Source organism: Oncorhynchus nerka, linkage group LG3 (assembly GCF_034236695.1).
Source record: "Oncorhynchus nerka isolate Pitt River linkage group LG3, Oner_Uvic_2.0, whole genome shotgun sequence".
Taxonomy (NCBI): domain Eukaryota; kingdom Metazoa; phylum Chordata; class Actinopteri; order Salmoniformes; family Salmonidae; genus Oncorhynchus; species Oncorhynchus nerka.
Window position 1 is genome coordinate 4213531 of NC_088398.1, and position 15402 is coordinate 4228932.

General features: G+C 52.0%; 1 protein-coding gene across 2 annotated transcripts; it reads left to right on the top strand.

Moving 5' to 3' along the window:
- The first annotated feature begins 11 nt into the window (after window positions 1-11).
- LOC115126740 (E3 ubiquitin-protein ligase RNF115-like) lies at window positions 12-14956 on the top strand. Of its 2 annotated transcripts, none has more exons than XM_065007223.1 (9): window positions 12-125; window positions 1845-1903; window positions 2056-2110; window positions 2319-2632; window positions 2789-2857; window positions 3151-3223; window positions 3509-3602; window positions 13680-13795; window positions 13878-14956. In XM_065007223.1, the coding sequence occupies exons 1-9, from the start codon at window positions 48-50 to the stop codon at window positions 13995-13997; spliced, it is 978 nt and encodes a 325-aa protein (XP_064863295.1). In that variant the 5' UTR covers window positions 12-47; the 3' UTR covers window positions 13998-14956. The 2 variants fall into 2 exon arrangements, with proteins under 2 accessions (XP_064863295.1, XP_064863298.1); XM_065007226.1 differs by having other exon boundaries at window positions 16-125; window positions 2322-2632.
- Window positions 14957-15402: the final 446 nt, after the last annotated feature.

The following is a 15402-nucleotide window of genomic DNA, read 5'->3' on the forward strand; positions in this document are numbered from 1 at the left end:
TGGTATGCAGGAGGACCGACGTCACTGTTTGTGCTATTCTGGGGAAGATGGCGGAAGCTGCGGCGGTTCCCCCGCATCGGTTCTTCTGTCATTGTTGTAAGGGAGAAGTAAGCCCCAAGCTCCCGGTAAGTCAGTCGTTTCACCGTGTCCCGATCATGTCTGTTCAAAGCAGGTCTTGTTCTTTTCTGTCGGTTGACAACCGAATCTGAGTCCAGCAAATAGCAGAAGTTGTTTAACTAGCTAGCTGCTAACTGTAGACGGCTAGCCAGTAGGGCCCTCGGCACTGGCTCTAACTAGCTAGCATACAATGTTGATATTTGTTGTTGCTCGCTTTTACAATAGGATTTGTCAACTAATTTCTTTAACGAATACATTATGTACAGTAATTGTTAAAGATTATACTGGCATGGTTGAATAACCGTACCTGTAGTTACTGAGTAGCTGGTGTTATTTGATGTGATGTTAACCTTATTCGAGGTGGGTTTTGTGTGCTTTTCCTGAATTCCTCGAGGTAGCTATATGGAAATCTGATGGATATTTCAACGTAACTAGGCCAGTCTGGCTACGCCTTGGCCTACAAAGTGATGACACTTAACGTTAACATTTAGCTAGCCAGTCGTGTAGCTATTTGTTATTGACTCGCAGTCTCTGTCAGTCAGTCAATATGTCATTCAGTCTGCCTGTCTAAACCAACGTTCGCTAGGATACATTTGTGTATGTTAGGCTGGTCAGTGAGAGGCAGGCTGGTAATCCCCTGTTTATTCCCTTCCTGCCATTGAAGCTACATCTGGGAGGAGGCTGAAGTAGGCCTAGAAACGGACCTAAGGCTAGTTTTGAGATTTCCCTCTTATTGGGAAATAGATCTGTGCCTATGGGTCCGATCCATCTAGCCCAGGGTTTCCCAAACTCGGTCATGCCCCCCCCATCATCAAGATTGGGCTCCAGAGTGGCGCAGCGTTCTAAGGCACTGCATCTCAGTGACCATGGTTCGATTCCAGGCTGTATTACAACCGGCCATGATTGGGAGTCCCATTGGTCCAGTGTAGTATGGGTTAGGGTTTGGCCAGGGTAGGTTGTCATTGTAAATAAGAATTTGTTTTTGTCTGACTTGCCTAGTTAAATAAAAGCTTTGATTATTTGAATCAGCTGTGAAGCTCTAAGGCAAGAAACTAAACTTGTACTGGGGTTGGGGGAGAATTTGGGAAACTCTGATCTAGCCTGCTCACAGGCTAACCCTGCCTGCTGGTCTCACACTCTCTCTCTGTGCTGCTGAGGCATGTTTCAGCCATGCCCACTCACTGACTGCATATAAGCAGTTAATCTGTCTCACCTCCCCAAGACATATACTGAAAGAGAGAGCGCGCATGCCTCGAATATACAGAACCCTGTGCTCGTCCGTCTGAAGCATTCTTCTTTCAGGCATAGTGTCTGTATGTTTTCACCAGATGCCAATGGCTGAGGCATATCCTAAGCCTACACACAATATTGCATACAGCAATACAGGTTTTGAACAATTTTGGAATGAGGTTCACTTCAAGTTCAAGTGTCCTTTTGTTTTGTGGAATAAAGAACATGTCTGTGTCATAGGCCTAATCCCATTGTGAGTGAACTCGACACGGGTGCCAGGGAAGAATACGTCTCGATGACAACTTCCACTTTACATGTTTATGTTCCTGCCTAATGCTATGTTCAAATAGGCTATATCCTGACTCTGCCACAGATCTCTACTAGACATTTCCCCATTCTACAGACAGAAACCCCTGCATAGCTGCCTCAGCAGCCCTGTATAGAACACGGTGTGACTCATGTACTCTCTGAGTTTGTGGTTTTGTGTGTTTTTGCAGGAGTACATCTGTCCCAGGTGTGAGTCTGGCTTTATAGAGGAGGTAACAGAAGATTCCAGGTGAGAATATCTTGTTTCTTATGTCTGTAGCTTTAATGAATCGACCAGACATAAGCTAGGCAGAGTGAATGGAAGGTGGTGGAGAATGACTGTGTATAGATGTTGGATGTTACTAATGCTGTGTTTTGCCTCCTGTGTGCTGTTTCCCTCAGTCTGCTAGAGGGTGGCACTAACGGGACAGATGACACAGCCACACAGTTTGCAGAGGTATGATATGCAGTGCACTGTGGCCTGGAGGGTACAGGGGTGGGGGGGGGATGCAAATGTGTACTGTGATCTCATCTGTACTAAATGTACCTTTTGTGATCCCATCTTTCTTTCACATGCTTTCTCTATCTCTCTCTCCCTTCCACTGTCCCTCTCTCCATTCCCCCACCCTCTCTGTTTTCACCCTCACCCCTCATTTCTCTCTCAGCAGCTGTGGCACCTGTTGTTTGTAGAGAGGCCTTTCACAGTGGATGGTGACAGTCCAGACTCAGAGCCCCGGGTCCCTGGTGGAGGGGTTGGGGTAGGATCAGGGGGGTTAGGTCTGGGGGGGCTGGGAGGGCTAGGAGGCCTGGGAGGAGGTCCTATCGGAGGGTCCGTCCCTGCTGGGCTAGGAGGACCCCTGGGGGGTCCTCTGGGAGGGGGGGAACACTGGGGGCCCGGTCGCCCCCCTCGCCTGCACAGTCAGCGGAGGTACCGCTCCAGAGGGAGCAGCAGACCTGACCGCTCACCTGCCGTAGAGGGGTGAGACTCCTCTCCTTACGATGCCATGTTGATATTCATATGGCTGTTTTGATCATTCAGGATTTGCAGGTTCTAAATGTAGTCTTTTTTTTTTTTAGTTTTCAATGTTCTGCTAAACTCATTCCTGACTGATGTTTGTGCCTTCTCTCTCTGTAGGATAGTACAACAGTTTCTGGCTGGTCTATTTGCCAACTCTGGAGTTCCTGGCTCACCTCCCCTCTCTTGGTAAGAACCTTCTTACTGCCATGTAAGCAGTGGTTATACAGTATGTAAGTCCATAGTTTGACTTCCACACTTTCTCTTGTGGATTCCTTACAAATAGTGAGGTGGATCAACATTAATATTTGAAGGTTCCCTTACTTGTTATGGGTGTGCCTCAGCCAACACCCCCGGGACCCTGTCATTTAAACCCAAACTAAATCACAACCCATATTGTTGCTGTTCATCATGTGTGAAACAGGATATTTCCTGAATGTTTAATCTTTAACAGTAATTGACCTCCTCTCTCTGTGTGTTAGGACGGGGATGCTACACTCTAACCCAGGGGACTATGCTTGGGGACAGGGGGGACTGGACGCAGTCATCACACAGGTACGCACGCACAAACCCCATTCACTTGATTTGGTATGGATGGCCACTAACCAACTATTACTTCATACTATGTAGTATGCTATATGGATGTTGGTAGACCCAGAATGCTAATGAAGGTTTAGCAGTTCTCTTGGTAATTTCTCTCTATCTTTTCCAGGATGTTTCTGATGGTTTTACTCTTTTGTTGTATCATGCTAGGTTAGCACACAGTTTACAGCACAAAGCTGTTCTTATAGTTCCTGCAGCAACCATTGTGATGGATCTTCTCTGTCTACCTGTGTGTAGTTGTTAGGTCAGTTTGAGAACACGGGCCCTCCTCCTGCAGAGAAAGAGAAGATCTCCTCCATACCTACAGTCAACGTGTCTCAGGATCAAGCAGGTCAGTCCTTTACCTCCTCTCCAGTTTCTCCATAGTGCCGTGGCCTATACACTACCAGTCAAAAGTTTGGACACGCTTATTCATTCAAGGGTTTTTCTTTATTTTTTCAAATGTTATACATTGTAGAAAAATAGTGAAAACATCAAAACTATGAAATAACACTTTTTTGGTTACAACCAAAACAAATCAAAATATATTTAAAAGTTTTAGATTCTAAGTAGCCACCCTTTGCCTTGACAGCTTTGCACACTCTTGGCATTCTCTCAACCAGCTTTACCTAGAAAGCTTTTCCAACAATGCTTTTCCAACAGTTCCCACATATGCTGAGTACTTGTTGGCTGATTTTCCTTCGCTCTGCGATCCAACTCATCCCAAACCATCTCAATTGGGTTAAAGTCGGGTGATTGTGCTCCCAAGTGGCGCAACGGTCTAAGGCACTGCATCTCAGTGCATGAGGCGTCACTACAGTCCCTGGTTCGAATCCAGGCTGAATTACATCTGGCCTTGATTGGGATTCCCATCGGGCGGTGCACAATTGGCCCTGCGTTGCCCGGGGTAGGCCGTCATTGTAAAATAAGAATTTGTTCTTAACTAAAAATAAATAAAATTAAAATAATTGTGGAGGCCAGGTCATCTGATGCAGCCCTTCATCACTCCTTGGTCGAATAGCCCTTACAGAGCCTGGAGGTGTGTTGGGTCATTGTTCTGTTGAAAAACAAATGATAGTCCCACTAAGTCCAAACCAGATGGGATGGTGTATCGCTGCAGAATGCTGTGGTAGCCATACTGGTTAAGTGTGCCTTGGAATTCTAAATAAATCAGACAGTGTCACCAGCAAAGCACCATCACACTTAAGAGCTTCACGGTGGGAACCACACATGCTGAGATTATCCCATCACCTACTCAGCGTCTCACAAAGACACGGCGGTTGGATACAAAAATCAGATTTGTCCATTGCTCGTGTTTCTTGGCCCAAGCAAGTCTCTTCTTCTTATTGGTGGTTTCTTTTGCAGCAATTCGACCATGAAGGCCTGATTCACGCAGTCTCCTCTGAACAGCTGATGTTGAGATGTCTGTTACTTGAACTCTGAAGCATTTATTTGGGCTGCAATCTGAGGTGCAGTTAACTCTAATGAATTTATCCTCTGCAGCAGGTAACTCTGGGTCTTCCTTTCCTATCAAATACACATGGTTAGCAGATGTTAATGCAGCGAAATGCTTGTGCTTCTAGTTCCGACAGTACAGCAATATCTAACAAGTAATCTAACAATTTCATACCTAATACACACAAAAAGGAATGGAATAAGAATATATACATATAAATATATGGATGAGCAACAACAGAGCGGCATAGGCAAGATGCAATAGATGGTATAAAATACAGTATATACATATGAGTGAGGCAAGATATGTAAACATTATGAAAGTGGCATTGAGCCAGTTTCATCACAGCACAGCAAATTTTCCGGATTGACTGACCTTCATGTCTTAAAGTAATGATAGAATGTTGTTTCTCTTTGCTTATTTGAGCTTTTCTTGCCATAATATGGACTTGGTCTTTAACTAAATAGGGCTATCTTCTGTATACCACCCCTACCTTGTCACAACACAACTGATTGGCTCAAACACATTAAGGAAATAAATTCCACAAATTAACTATTAACAAGGAACAACGGTTAATTGAAATGCATTCCAGGTCACCTCCTCATGAAGCTGATTGAGAGAATGCCAAAAGTGTGCAAAGCTGTCATCAAGGCAAAGGGTGGCTACTTTGAAGAATCTCATATAAAATATATATTTTGATTTGTTTAACACTTTTTTGGTTACTACATGATTCCATATGTGTTATTTCATAGTTTTGATGTCTTCACTATTATTCTACAATGTAGACAATTGTAAAGCTAAAGAAAAACTCTTGAATGAGTAGGTGTGTCCAAACTTTTGACTGGTACTGTAAATAAGCTAGTATAGCTGTGCTGCTGACAGCTGACTCATTGGGGTAAATGAGGACTCCTAGCTGCTGTCTCATGTCCTCGTCTTTCTCACATACACACATCTGTCCTCTGTTTCACTCTCTCTGTCTCTCTCGGCCTCACTCTGTCTCTCTCTTTTGGTCTGTCTCTGTCTCCCCCTGGCCCAAGACCCACATAGCTGTTGTCTCTCTCCTTCTCTGTCTGTCACTCTCTATTCCCCCTGGCCCAGGGCCCACATAGAGAGAGTGAGACAACAGCTGTCTCTCTTTGTCTCCCCTGGCTCAGGGCCCACATAGCTGTTGTCTCGCTCTCTCGGTCTCCCCTGGCTCAGGGCCCACATAGCTGTTGTCTCTCTCTCGGTCTCCCCTGGCTCAGGGCCCACATAGCTGTTGTCTCTCTCTCTCTCGGTCTCCCCTGGCTCAGGGCCCACATAGCTGTTGTCTCTCTCTCTCGCTCTCTCGGTCTCCCCTGGCTCAGGGCCCACATAGCTGTTGTCTCTCTCGCTCTCTCGGTCTCCCCTGGCTCAGGGCCCACATAGCTGTTGTCTCTCTCTCTCTCTCGGTCTCCCCTGGCTCAGGGCCCACATAGCTGTTGTCTCTCTCTCTCTCTCGGTCTCCCCTGGCTCAGGGCCCACATAGCTGTTGTCTCTCTCTCTCTCTCTCTCTCGGTCTCCCCTGGCTCAGGGCCCACATAGCTGTTGTCTCTCTCGGTCTCCCCTGGCTCAGGGCCCACATAGCTGTTGTATCTCTCTCTCGGTCTCCCCTGGCTCAGGGCCCACATAGCTGTTGTCTCTCTCTCGGTCTCCCCTGGCTCAGGGCCCACATAGCTGTTGTCTCTCTCTCTCTCTCTCGGTCTCCCCTGGCTCAGGGCCCACATAGCTGTTGTATCTCTCTCTCTCTCGGTCTCCCCTGGCTCAGGGCCCACATAGCTGTTGTATCTCTCTCTCTCGGTCTCCCCTGGCTCAGGGCCCACATAGCTGTTGTCTCTCTCTCTCGGTCTCCCCTGGCTCAGGGCCCACATAGCGGTTGTCTCTCTCTGTCTCCCTTGGCTCAGGGCCCACATAGCTGTTGTCTCTCTCGGTCTCCCCTGGCTCAGGGCCCACATAGCGGTTGTCTCTCTCTGTCTCCCCTGGCTCAGGGCCCACATAGCTGTTGTCTCTCTCTGTCTCCCCTGGCTCAGGGCCCACATAGCTGTTGTATCTCTCTCTCGGTCTCCCCTGGCTCAGGGCCCACATAGCTGTTGTCTCTCTCTCTCTCTCGGTCTCCCTGGCTCAGGGCCCACATAGCTGTTGTCTCTCTCTCTCTCTCGGTCTCCCCTGGCTCAGGGCCCACATAGCTGTTGTCTCTCTCTCTCTCTCGGTCTCCCTGGCTCAGGGCCCACATAGCTGTTGTCTCTCTCTCTCTCTCGGTCTCCCTGGCTCAGGGCCCACATAGCTGTTGTCTCTCTCTCTCTCTCGGTCTCCCCTGGCTCAGGGCCCACATAGCTGTTGTCTCTCTCTCTCTCGGTCTCCCTGGCTCAGGGCCCACATAGCTGTTGTCTCTCTCTCTCTCGGTCTCCCCTGGCTCAGGGCCCACATAGCTGTTGTCTCTCTCTCTCTCCCGGTCTCCCTGGCTCAGGGCCCACATAGCTGTTGTCTCTCTCCCTCCCTCCCTCTCTCGGTCTCCCCTGGCTCAGGGCCCACATAGCTGTTGTCTCTCTCTCTCTCTCGGTCTCCCCTGGCTCAGGGCCCACATAGCTGTTGTCTCTCTCTCTCTCTCTCGGTCTCCCCTGGCTCAGGGCCCACATAGCTGTTGTCTCTCTCTCTCTCTCGGTCTCCCCTGGCTCAGGGCCCACATAGCTGTTGTCTCTCTCTCTCTCTCGGTCTCCCCTGGCTCAGGGCCCACATAGCTGTTGTATCTCTCTCTCTCTCGGTCTCCCCTGGCTCAGGGCCCACATAGCTGTTGTCTCTCTCTCTCGGTCTCCCCTGGCTCAGGGCCCACATAGCTGTTGTCTCTCTCTCTCGGTCTCCCCTGGCTCAGGGCCCACATAGCGGTTGTCTCTCTCGGTCTCCCCTGGCTCAGGGCCCACATAGCGGTTGTCTCTCTCTGTCTCCCCTGGCTCAGGGCCCACATAGCTGTTGTATCTCTCTCTGTCTCCCTGGCTCAGGGCCCACATAGCTGTTGTATCTCTCTCTCTCTCTCCCCTGGCTCAGGGCCCACATAGCTGTTGTCTCTCTCTCTCTTGGTCTCCCCTGGCTCAGGGCCCACATAGCGGTTGTCTCTCTCTGTCTCCCTTGGCTCAGGGCCCACATAGCTGTTGTCTCTCTCTCTCTCTCTCTCTCGGTCTCCCCTGGCTCAGGGCCCACATAGCTGTTGTCTCTCTCTCTCTCCCGGTCTCCCCTGGCTCAGGGCCCACATAGCTGTTGTCTCTCTCTCTCTCTCGGTCTCCCCTGGCTCAGGGCCCACATAGCTGTTGTCTCTCTCTCGGTCTCCCCTGGCTCAGGGCCCACATAGCTGTTGTCTCTCTCTCGGTCTCCCCTGGCTCAGGGCCCACATAGCTGTTGTCTCTCTCTCTCTCCCGGTCTCCCCTGGCTCAGGGCCCACATAGCTGTTGTCTCTCTCTCTCTCTCTCTCGGTCTCCCCTGGCTCAGGGCCCACATAGCTGTTGTCTCTCTCTCTCTCTCGGTCTCCCCTGGCTCAGGGCCCACATAGCTGTTGTCTCTCTCTCTCTCTCGGTCTCCCCTGGCTCAGGGCCCACATAGCTGTTGTCTCTCTCTCTCTCTCGGTCTCCCCTGGCTCAGGGCCCACATAGCTGTTGTCTCTCTCTCTCTCTCGGTCTCCACTGGCTCAGGGCCCACATAGCTGTTGTATATCTCTCTCTCTCGGTTTCCCCTGGCTCAGGGCCCACATAGCTGTTGTCTCTCTCTCTCTCGGTCTCCCCTGGCTCAGGGCCCACATAGCTGTTGTCTCTCTCTCTCTCCCGGTCTCCCCTGGCTCAGGGCCCACATAGCTGTTGTCTCTCTCCCTCTCTCGGTCTCCCCTGGCTCAGGGCCCACATAGCTGTTGTCTCTCTCTCTCTCCCGGTCTCCCCTGGCTCAGGGCCCACATAGCTGTTGTCTCTCTCCCTCCCTCCCTCTCTCGGTCTCCCCTGGCTCAGGGCCCACATAGCTGTTGTCTCTCTCTCTCTCTCGGTCTCCCCTGGCTCAGGGCCCACATAGCTGTTGTCTCTCTCTCTCTCTCTCTCGGTCTCCCCTGACTCAGGGCCCACATAGCTGTTGTCTCTCTCTCTCTCTCTCGGTCTCCCCTGGCTCAGGGCCCACATAGCTGTTGTATCTCTCTCTCTCTCGGTCTCCCCTGGCTCAGGGCCCACATAGCTGTTGTATCTCTCTCTCTCGGTCTCCCCTGGCTCAGGGCCCACATAGCTGTTGTCTCTCTCTCTCGGTCTCCCCTGGCTCAGGGCCCACATAGCGGTTGTCTCTCTCTGTCTCCCTTGGCTCAGGGCCCACATAGCTGTTGTCTCTCTCGGTCTCCCCTGGCTCAGGGCCCACATAGCGGTTGTCTCTCTCGGTCTCCCCTGGCTCAGGGCCCACATAGCGGTTGTCTCTCTCTGTCTCCCCTGGCTCAGGGCCCACATAGCGGTTGTCTCTCTCTGTCTCCCCTGGCTCAGGGCCCACATAGCTGTTGTATCTCTCTCTCGGTCTCCCCTGGCTCAGGGCCCACATAGCTGTTGTCTCTCTCTCTCTCCCCTGGCTCAGGGCCCACATAGCTGTTGTCTCTCTCTCTCTTGGTCTCCCCTGGCTCAGGGCCCACATAGCGGTTGTCTCTCTCTGTCTCCCTTGGCTCAGGGCCCACATAGCTGTTGTCTCTCTCTCTCTCTCTCGGTCTCCCCTGGCTCAGGGCCCACATAGCTGTTGTCTCTCTCTCTCTCCCGGTCTCCCCTGGCTCAGGGCCCACATAGCTGTTGTCTCTCTCTCTCTCTCGGTCTCCCCTGGCTCAGGGCCCACATAGCTGTTGTCTCTCTCTCGGTCTCCCCTGGCTCAGGGCCCACATAGCTGTTGTCTCTCTCTCTCTCGGTCTCCCTGGCTCAGGGCCCACATAGCTGTTGTCTCTCTCTCTCTCGGTCTCCCCTGGCTCAGGGCCCACATAGCTGTTGTCTCTCTCTCGGTCTCCCCTGGCTCAGGGCCCACATAGCTGTTGTCTCTCTCTCGGTCTCCCCTGGCTCAGGGCCCACATAGCTGTTGTCTCTCTCTCTCTCCCGGTCTCCCCTGGCTCAGGGCCCACATAGCTGTTGTCTCTCTCTCTCTCTCTCTCGGTCTCCCCTGGCTCAGGGCCCACATAGCTGTTGTCTCTCTCTCTCTCTCGGTCTCCCTGGCTCAGGGCCCACATAGCTGTTGTCTCTCTCTCTCTCGGTCTCCCCTGGCTCAGGGCCCACATAGCTGTTGTCTCTCTCTCTCTCGGTCTCCCCTGGCTCAGGGCCCACATAGCTGTTGTCTCTCTCTCTCTCTCGGTCTCCACTGGCTCAGGGCCCACATAGCTGTTGTATATCTCTCTCTCTCGGTTTCCCCTGGCTCAGGGCCCACATAGCTGTTGTCTCTCTCTCGGTCTTCCCTGGCTCAGGGCCCACATAGCTGTTGTCTCTCTCTCTCTCTCGGTCTCCCCTGGCTCAGGGCCCACATAGCTGTTGTCTCTCTCTCTCTCTCGGTCTCCCCTGGCTCAGGGCCCACATAGCTGTTGTCTCTCTCTCTCTCGGTCTCCCTGGCTCAGGGCCCACATAGCTGTTGTATCTCTCTCTCTCTCGGTTTCCCCTGGCTCAGGGCCCACATAGCTGTTGTCTCTCTCTCTCTCTCGGTCTCCCCTGGCTCAGGGCCCACATAGCTGTTGTCTCTCTCTCTCTCCCGGTCTCCCCTGGCTCAGGGCCCACATAGCTGTTGTCTCTCTCCCTCTCTCGGTCTCCCCTGGCTCAGGGCCCACATAGCTGTTGTCTCTCTCTCTCTCCCGGTCTCCCCTGGCTCAGGGCCCACATAGCTGTTGTCTCTCTCTCTCTCTCGGTCTCCCCTGGCTCAGGGCCCACATAGCTGTTGTCTCTCTCTCTCTCTCGGTCTCCCCTGGCTCAGGGCCCACATAGCTGTTGTCTCTCTCTCTCTCTCGGTCTCCCTGGCTCAGGGCCCACATAGCTGTTGTCTCTCTCTCTCTCGGTCTCCCCTGGCTCAGGGCCCACATAGCTGTTGTCTCTCTCTCTCTCTCTCGGTCTCCCCTGGCTCAGGGCCCACATAGCTGTTGTCTCTCTCTCTCTCGGTCTCCCCTGGCTCAGGGCCCACATAGCTGTTGTCTCTCTCTCTCTCTCGGTCTCCCCTGGCTCAGGGCCCACATAGCTGTTGTCTCTCTCTCTCTCTCTCTCTCGGTCTCCCCTGGCTCAGGGCCCACATAGCTGTTGTCTCTCTCGGTCTCCCCTGGCTCAGGGCCCACATAGCTGTTGTATCTCTCTCTCTCTCTCGGTCTCCCCTGGCTCAGGGCCCACATAGCTGTTGTCTCTCTCTCGGTCTCCCCTGGCTCAGGGCCCACATAGCTGTTGTCTCTCTCTCTCTCTCTCGGTCTCCCCTGGCTCAGGGCCCACATAGCTGTTGTATCTCTCTCTCTCTCGGTCTCCCCTGGCTCAGGGCCCACATAGCTGTTGTATCTCTCTCTCTCGGTCTCCCCTGGCTCAGGGCCCACATAGCTGTTGTCTCTCTCTCTCGGTCTCCCTTGGCTCAGGGCCCACATAGCTGTTGTCTCTCTCGGTCTCCCCTGGCTCAGGGCCCACATAGCGGTTGTCTCTCTCTGTCTCCCCTGGCTCAGGGCCCACATAGCGGTTGTCTCTCTCTGTCTCCCCTGGCTCAGGGCCCACATAGCTGTTGTATCTCTCTCTCGCTCTCTCGGTCTCCCCTGGCTCAGGGCCCACATAGCTGTTGTCTCTCTCTCTCTTGGTCTCCCCTGGCTCAGGGCCCACATAGCGGTTGTCTCTCTCTGTCTCCCTTGGCTCAGGGCCCACATAGCTGTTGTCTCTCTCTCTCTCTCGGTCTCCCCTGGCTCAGGGCCCACATAGCTGTTGTCTCTCTCTCTCTCCCGGTCTCCCCTGGCTCAGGGCCCACATAGCTGTTGTCTCTCTCTCTCTCTCTCGGTCTCCCTGGCTCCAGGGCCCACATAGCTGTTGTCTCTCTCTCTCTCTCGGTCTCCCCTGGCTCAGGGCCCACATAGCTGTTGTCTCTCTCTCTCTCTCGGTCTCCCTGGCTCAGGGCCCACATAGCTGTTGTCTCTCTCTCTCTCTGTCTCCCCTGGCTCAGGGCCCACATAGCTGTTGTCTCTCTCTCTCTCTCGGTCTCCACTGGCTCAGGGCCCACATAGCTGTTGTATCTCTCTCTCTCGGTTTCCCCTGGCTCAGGGCCCACATAGCTGTTGTCTCTCTCTCTCTCGGTCTCCCCTGGCTCAGGGCCCACATAGCTGTTGTCTCTCTCTCTCTCCCGGTCTCCCCTGGCTCAGGGCCCACATAGCTGTTGTCTCTCTCCCTCTCTCGGTCTCCCCTGGCTCAGGGCCCACATAGCTGTTGTCTCTCTCTCTCTCCCGGTCTCCCCTGGCTCAGGGCCCACATAGCTGTTGTCTCTCTCCCTCCCTCCCTCTCTCGGTCTCCCCTGGCTCAGGGCCCACATAGCTGTTGTCTCTCTCTCTCTCTCGGTCTCCCCTGGCTCAGGGCCCACATAGCTGTTGTCTCTCTCTCTCTCGGTCTCCCCTGGCTCAGGGCCCACATAGCTGTTGTCTCTCTCTCTCTCTCGGTCTCCCCTGGCTCAGGGCCCACATAGCTGTTGTATCTCTCTCTCTCGGTCTCCCCTGGCTCAGGGCCCACATAGCTGTTGTATCTCTCTCTCTCGGTCTCCCCTGGCTCAGGGCCCACATAGCTGTTGTCTCTCTCTCTCGGTCTCCCCTGGCTCAGGGCCCACATAGCGGTTGTCTCTCTCTGTCTCCCTTGGCTCAGGGCCCACATAGCTGTTGTCTCTCTCGGTCTCCCCTGGCTCAGGGCCCACATAGCTGTTGTCTCTCTCTCTCCCTGGCTCAGGGCCCACATAGCGGTTGTCTCTCTCTGTCTCCCCTGGCTCAGGGCCCACATAGCGGTTGTCTCTCTCTGTCTCCCCTGGCTCAGGGCCCACATAGCTGTTGTATCTCTCTCTCGGTCTCCCCTGGCTCAGGGCCCACATAGCTGTTGTCTCTCTCTCTCTCTCCCCTGGCTCAGGGCCCACATAGCTGTTGTCTCTCTCTCTCTTGGTCTCCCCTGGCTCAGGGCCCACATAGCGGTTGTCTCTCTCTGTCTCCCTTGGCTCAGGGCCCACATAGCTGTTGTCTCTCTCTCTCTCTCTCTCGGTCTCCCCTGGCTCAGGGCCCACATAGCTGTTGTCTCTCTCTCTCTCTCGGTCTCCCCTGGCTCAGGGCCCACATAGCTGTTGTCTCTCTCTCTCTCGGTCTCCCCTGGCTCAGGGCCCACATAGCTGTTGTCTCTCTCTCTCTCTCGGTCTCCCCTGGCTCAGGGCCCACATAGCTGTTGTCTCTCTCTCTCTCTCGGTCTCCCCTGGCTCAGGGCCCACATAGCTGTTGTCTCTCTCTCTCTCCCGGTCTCCCCTGGCTCAGGGCCCACATAGCTGTTGTCTCTCTCCCTCCCTCCCTCTCTCGGTCTCCCCTGGCTCAGGGCCCACATAGCTGTTGTCTCCCTCTCGGTCTGTCTCTCTCGGTCTCCCCTGGCTCAGGGCCCACATAGCTGTTGTCTCACTATCTCTTGTCATTAAGAGTGCTACTTATTACTCTTAAATCATCTCAACCAGCCACTCAGGAATTTGGCATCAGATGCTAGGCTTCAGTTATTTTAATATCTGATAGTCCGTCATTGTAAATAACAATTTGTTCTTAACAGACTTGCCTTGTTCAGTAAAAACATCTAATGTAACCCCAGCTTCATCATCCCTTCAGTCTTCCCATCTCTCCCTCTCCTCCCCCGTTCTCTGTATACTGTAATATGGAGTATTTCTCCTGCGTGTAAGATAGTTCTGATCATTTATAACAGGAATGTAATAGTAGATAATAAAAAGGTGTGTGTGTGTCTCCAGACTGCAGTATGGAGTGTCCGGTGTGCAAGGAGGACTTTGCAGTGGGAGAGCCCGTCAGACAGCTACCCTGCAACCACTTCTTCCACTCAGACTGTATAGTACCCTGGCTGGAAATGGTGAGGAGGAGGAGGGTCATATTTAGTAGGAGGAATATTTTGAAGACATTTGGAACTGATTTTCTCCTCTCTCTTTCTGCAGCATGATACGTGTCCTGTGTGTAGGAAGGGGTTGAATGGAGAAGACAGCAACACCCAGAACCCCCCAGAATCCCCCTCTCTAAATACGGACCCCCGCACACAGGAGAGATGGTCCTTCTGAAATACACCTCCCCCTCATCCCTCCATCCCCTTACCGCACCTCTCTGACCTCCTTTTAATCTCTCTCATCTGTCCTTCATTCCACTTTTTTGACCCTCCCCCCCTTCTCTACAAACTACTGCACACGGGAGATAAGGACTTTCTGAAGGATAGACCTTCTCTGCCTCATTCCTCCGTGTCATTCCTTCATCTCACTCCTCCTCTCTGAATCATCTCTTCATCTACAGTGATAGGATGGTCATCTCAGTATGGCTGTTCCTGTCTCAATGCCCCTGGAACCATGTTCACACAGAGTACACACACACATATCATGATTCAGTAGAACCACACACACACACACACATCATGATTCGGTAGACCCCCACACACACACGTCATGATCCATTAGCTGTCCTCTGCCTCATCATGACCAAGCACTTGCCTTTACCTCGCTTCAAACATCAACCACATCTCGCTTTTTCTACTCTTTTCTCCATATTCCTCTTTTTCCATCCTTCTGAAAAGCACTGCTGTAAAACAATGTCTCTCCCTACCTCTCTACTCCTGGGATGCATCTCAATAGTCTAGTGGCTTCCTCTCCTCATCATCTGCACTGAACATGGTGGATGCTCACCAGGAATTTGATTTTAGCTCTGTCACATCAGTGCAGAAAGGAGACATCATTTTGACTATTGAGACGGGCCCCACAACAATCTTTCGCTGTCATTCTGGTGTATATATTACAAACAGATTGCATCGCTCTGTCATTTTACTCTGTTGATGACTTGTCTTTTGTTTCACATTTCAATCACTATTTTTTTAATGTAAATACTTTTAGTCCAATAACTTCTGGTTTGAGAAGAGAACAACAAAGCATATTGAGAATGGAGACAAATGTGAATCCCTGGGTATTAGTCTGTGTATATTATTATATATATGATGTATTAATAATTCAAAAAATATTAAAAACCATTAACATTGCTTTTTATCGGGTCTGTCTGTCCATTAAAACGTCCCGATACTTGTGTGACGACGTAATAGAGACAAATAATTTATTCAAAAGGTAAATGGTTTAAACGGCATTAATAGATTCGGAACATGATCTCTTTTCTAAACCAGTTTAGAAACGGTTGTTAGCAGTGTAATGGTCAGACCGTCTCAAACAGCAGCAGTGTCTGATCATAGTAGTTAGTGTACCTGGTCCTGGTTTGATCACATGCTATATTCACACATTCCAGAGCTTCTCCCAGCGCGATAAAGATCAGTGCAGATAGTCACAGCATACATAGGAACACGCAACATATTTGGCTGTATTGTACCACACAAACATTTCAAGCTCTGATCCCAGAAATGCCAGAGCCCACGATGCTGCAGGTTATCTATTAGATATGCTGTTCTGAGGAGGCAGCACATTGGGCTTCGGATGG

Excerpts from the sequence above, each read along its gene's own strand:
- LOC115126740 (XM_065007223.1), top strand. The coding sequence starts at position 48 with ATGGCGGAAGCTGCGGCGGTTCCCCCGCATCGGTTCTTCTGTCATTGT. Across the intron at positions 1,904-2,055 it reads GAGGTAACAGAAGATTCCAG|TCTGCTAGAGGGTGGCACTA; the intron begins GTGAGAATATCT and ends TGTTTCCCTCAG. Across the intron at positions 3,603-13,679 it reads CGTGTCTCAGGATCAAGCAG|ACTGCAGTATGGAGTGTCCG; the intron begins GTCAGTCCTTTA and ends GTGTGTCTCCAG.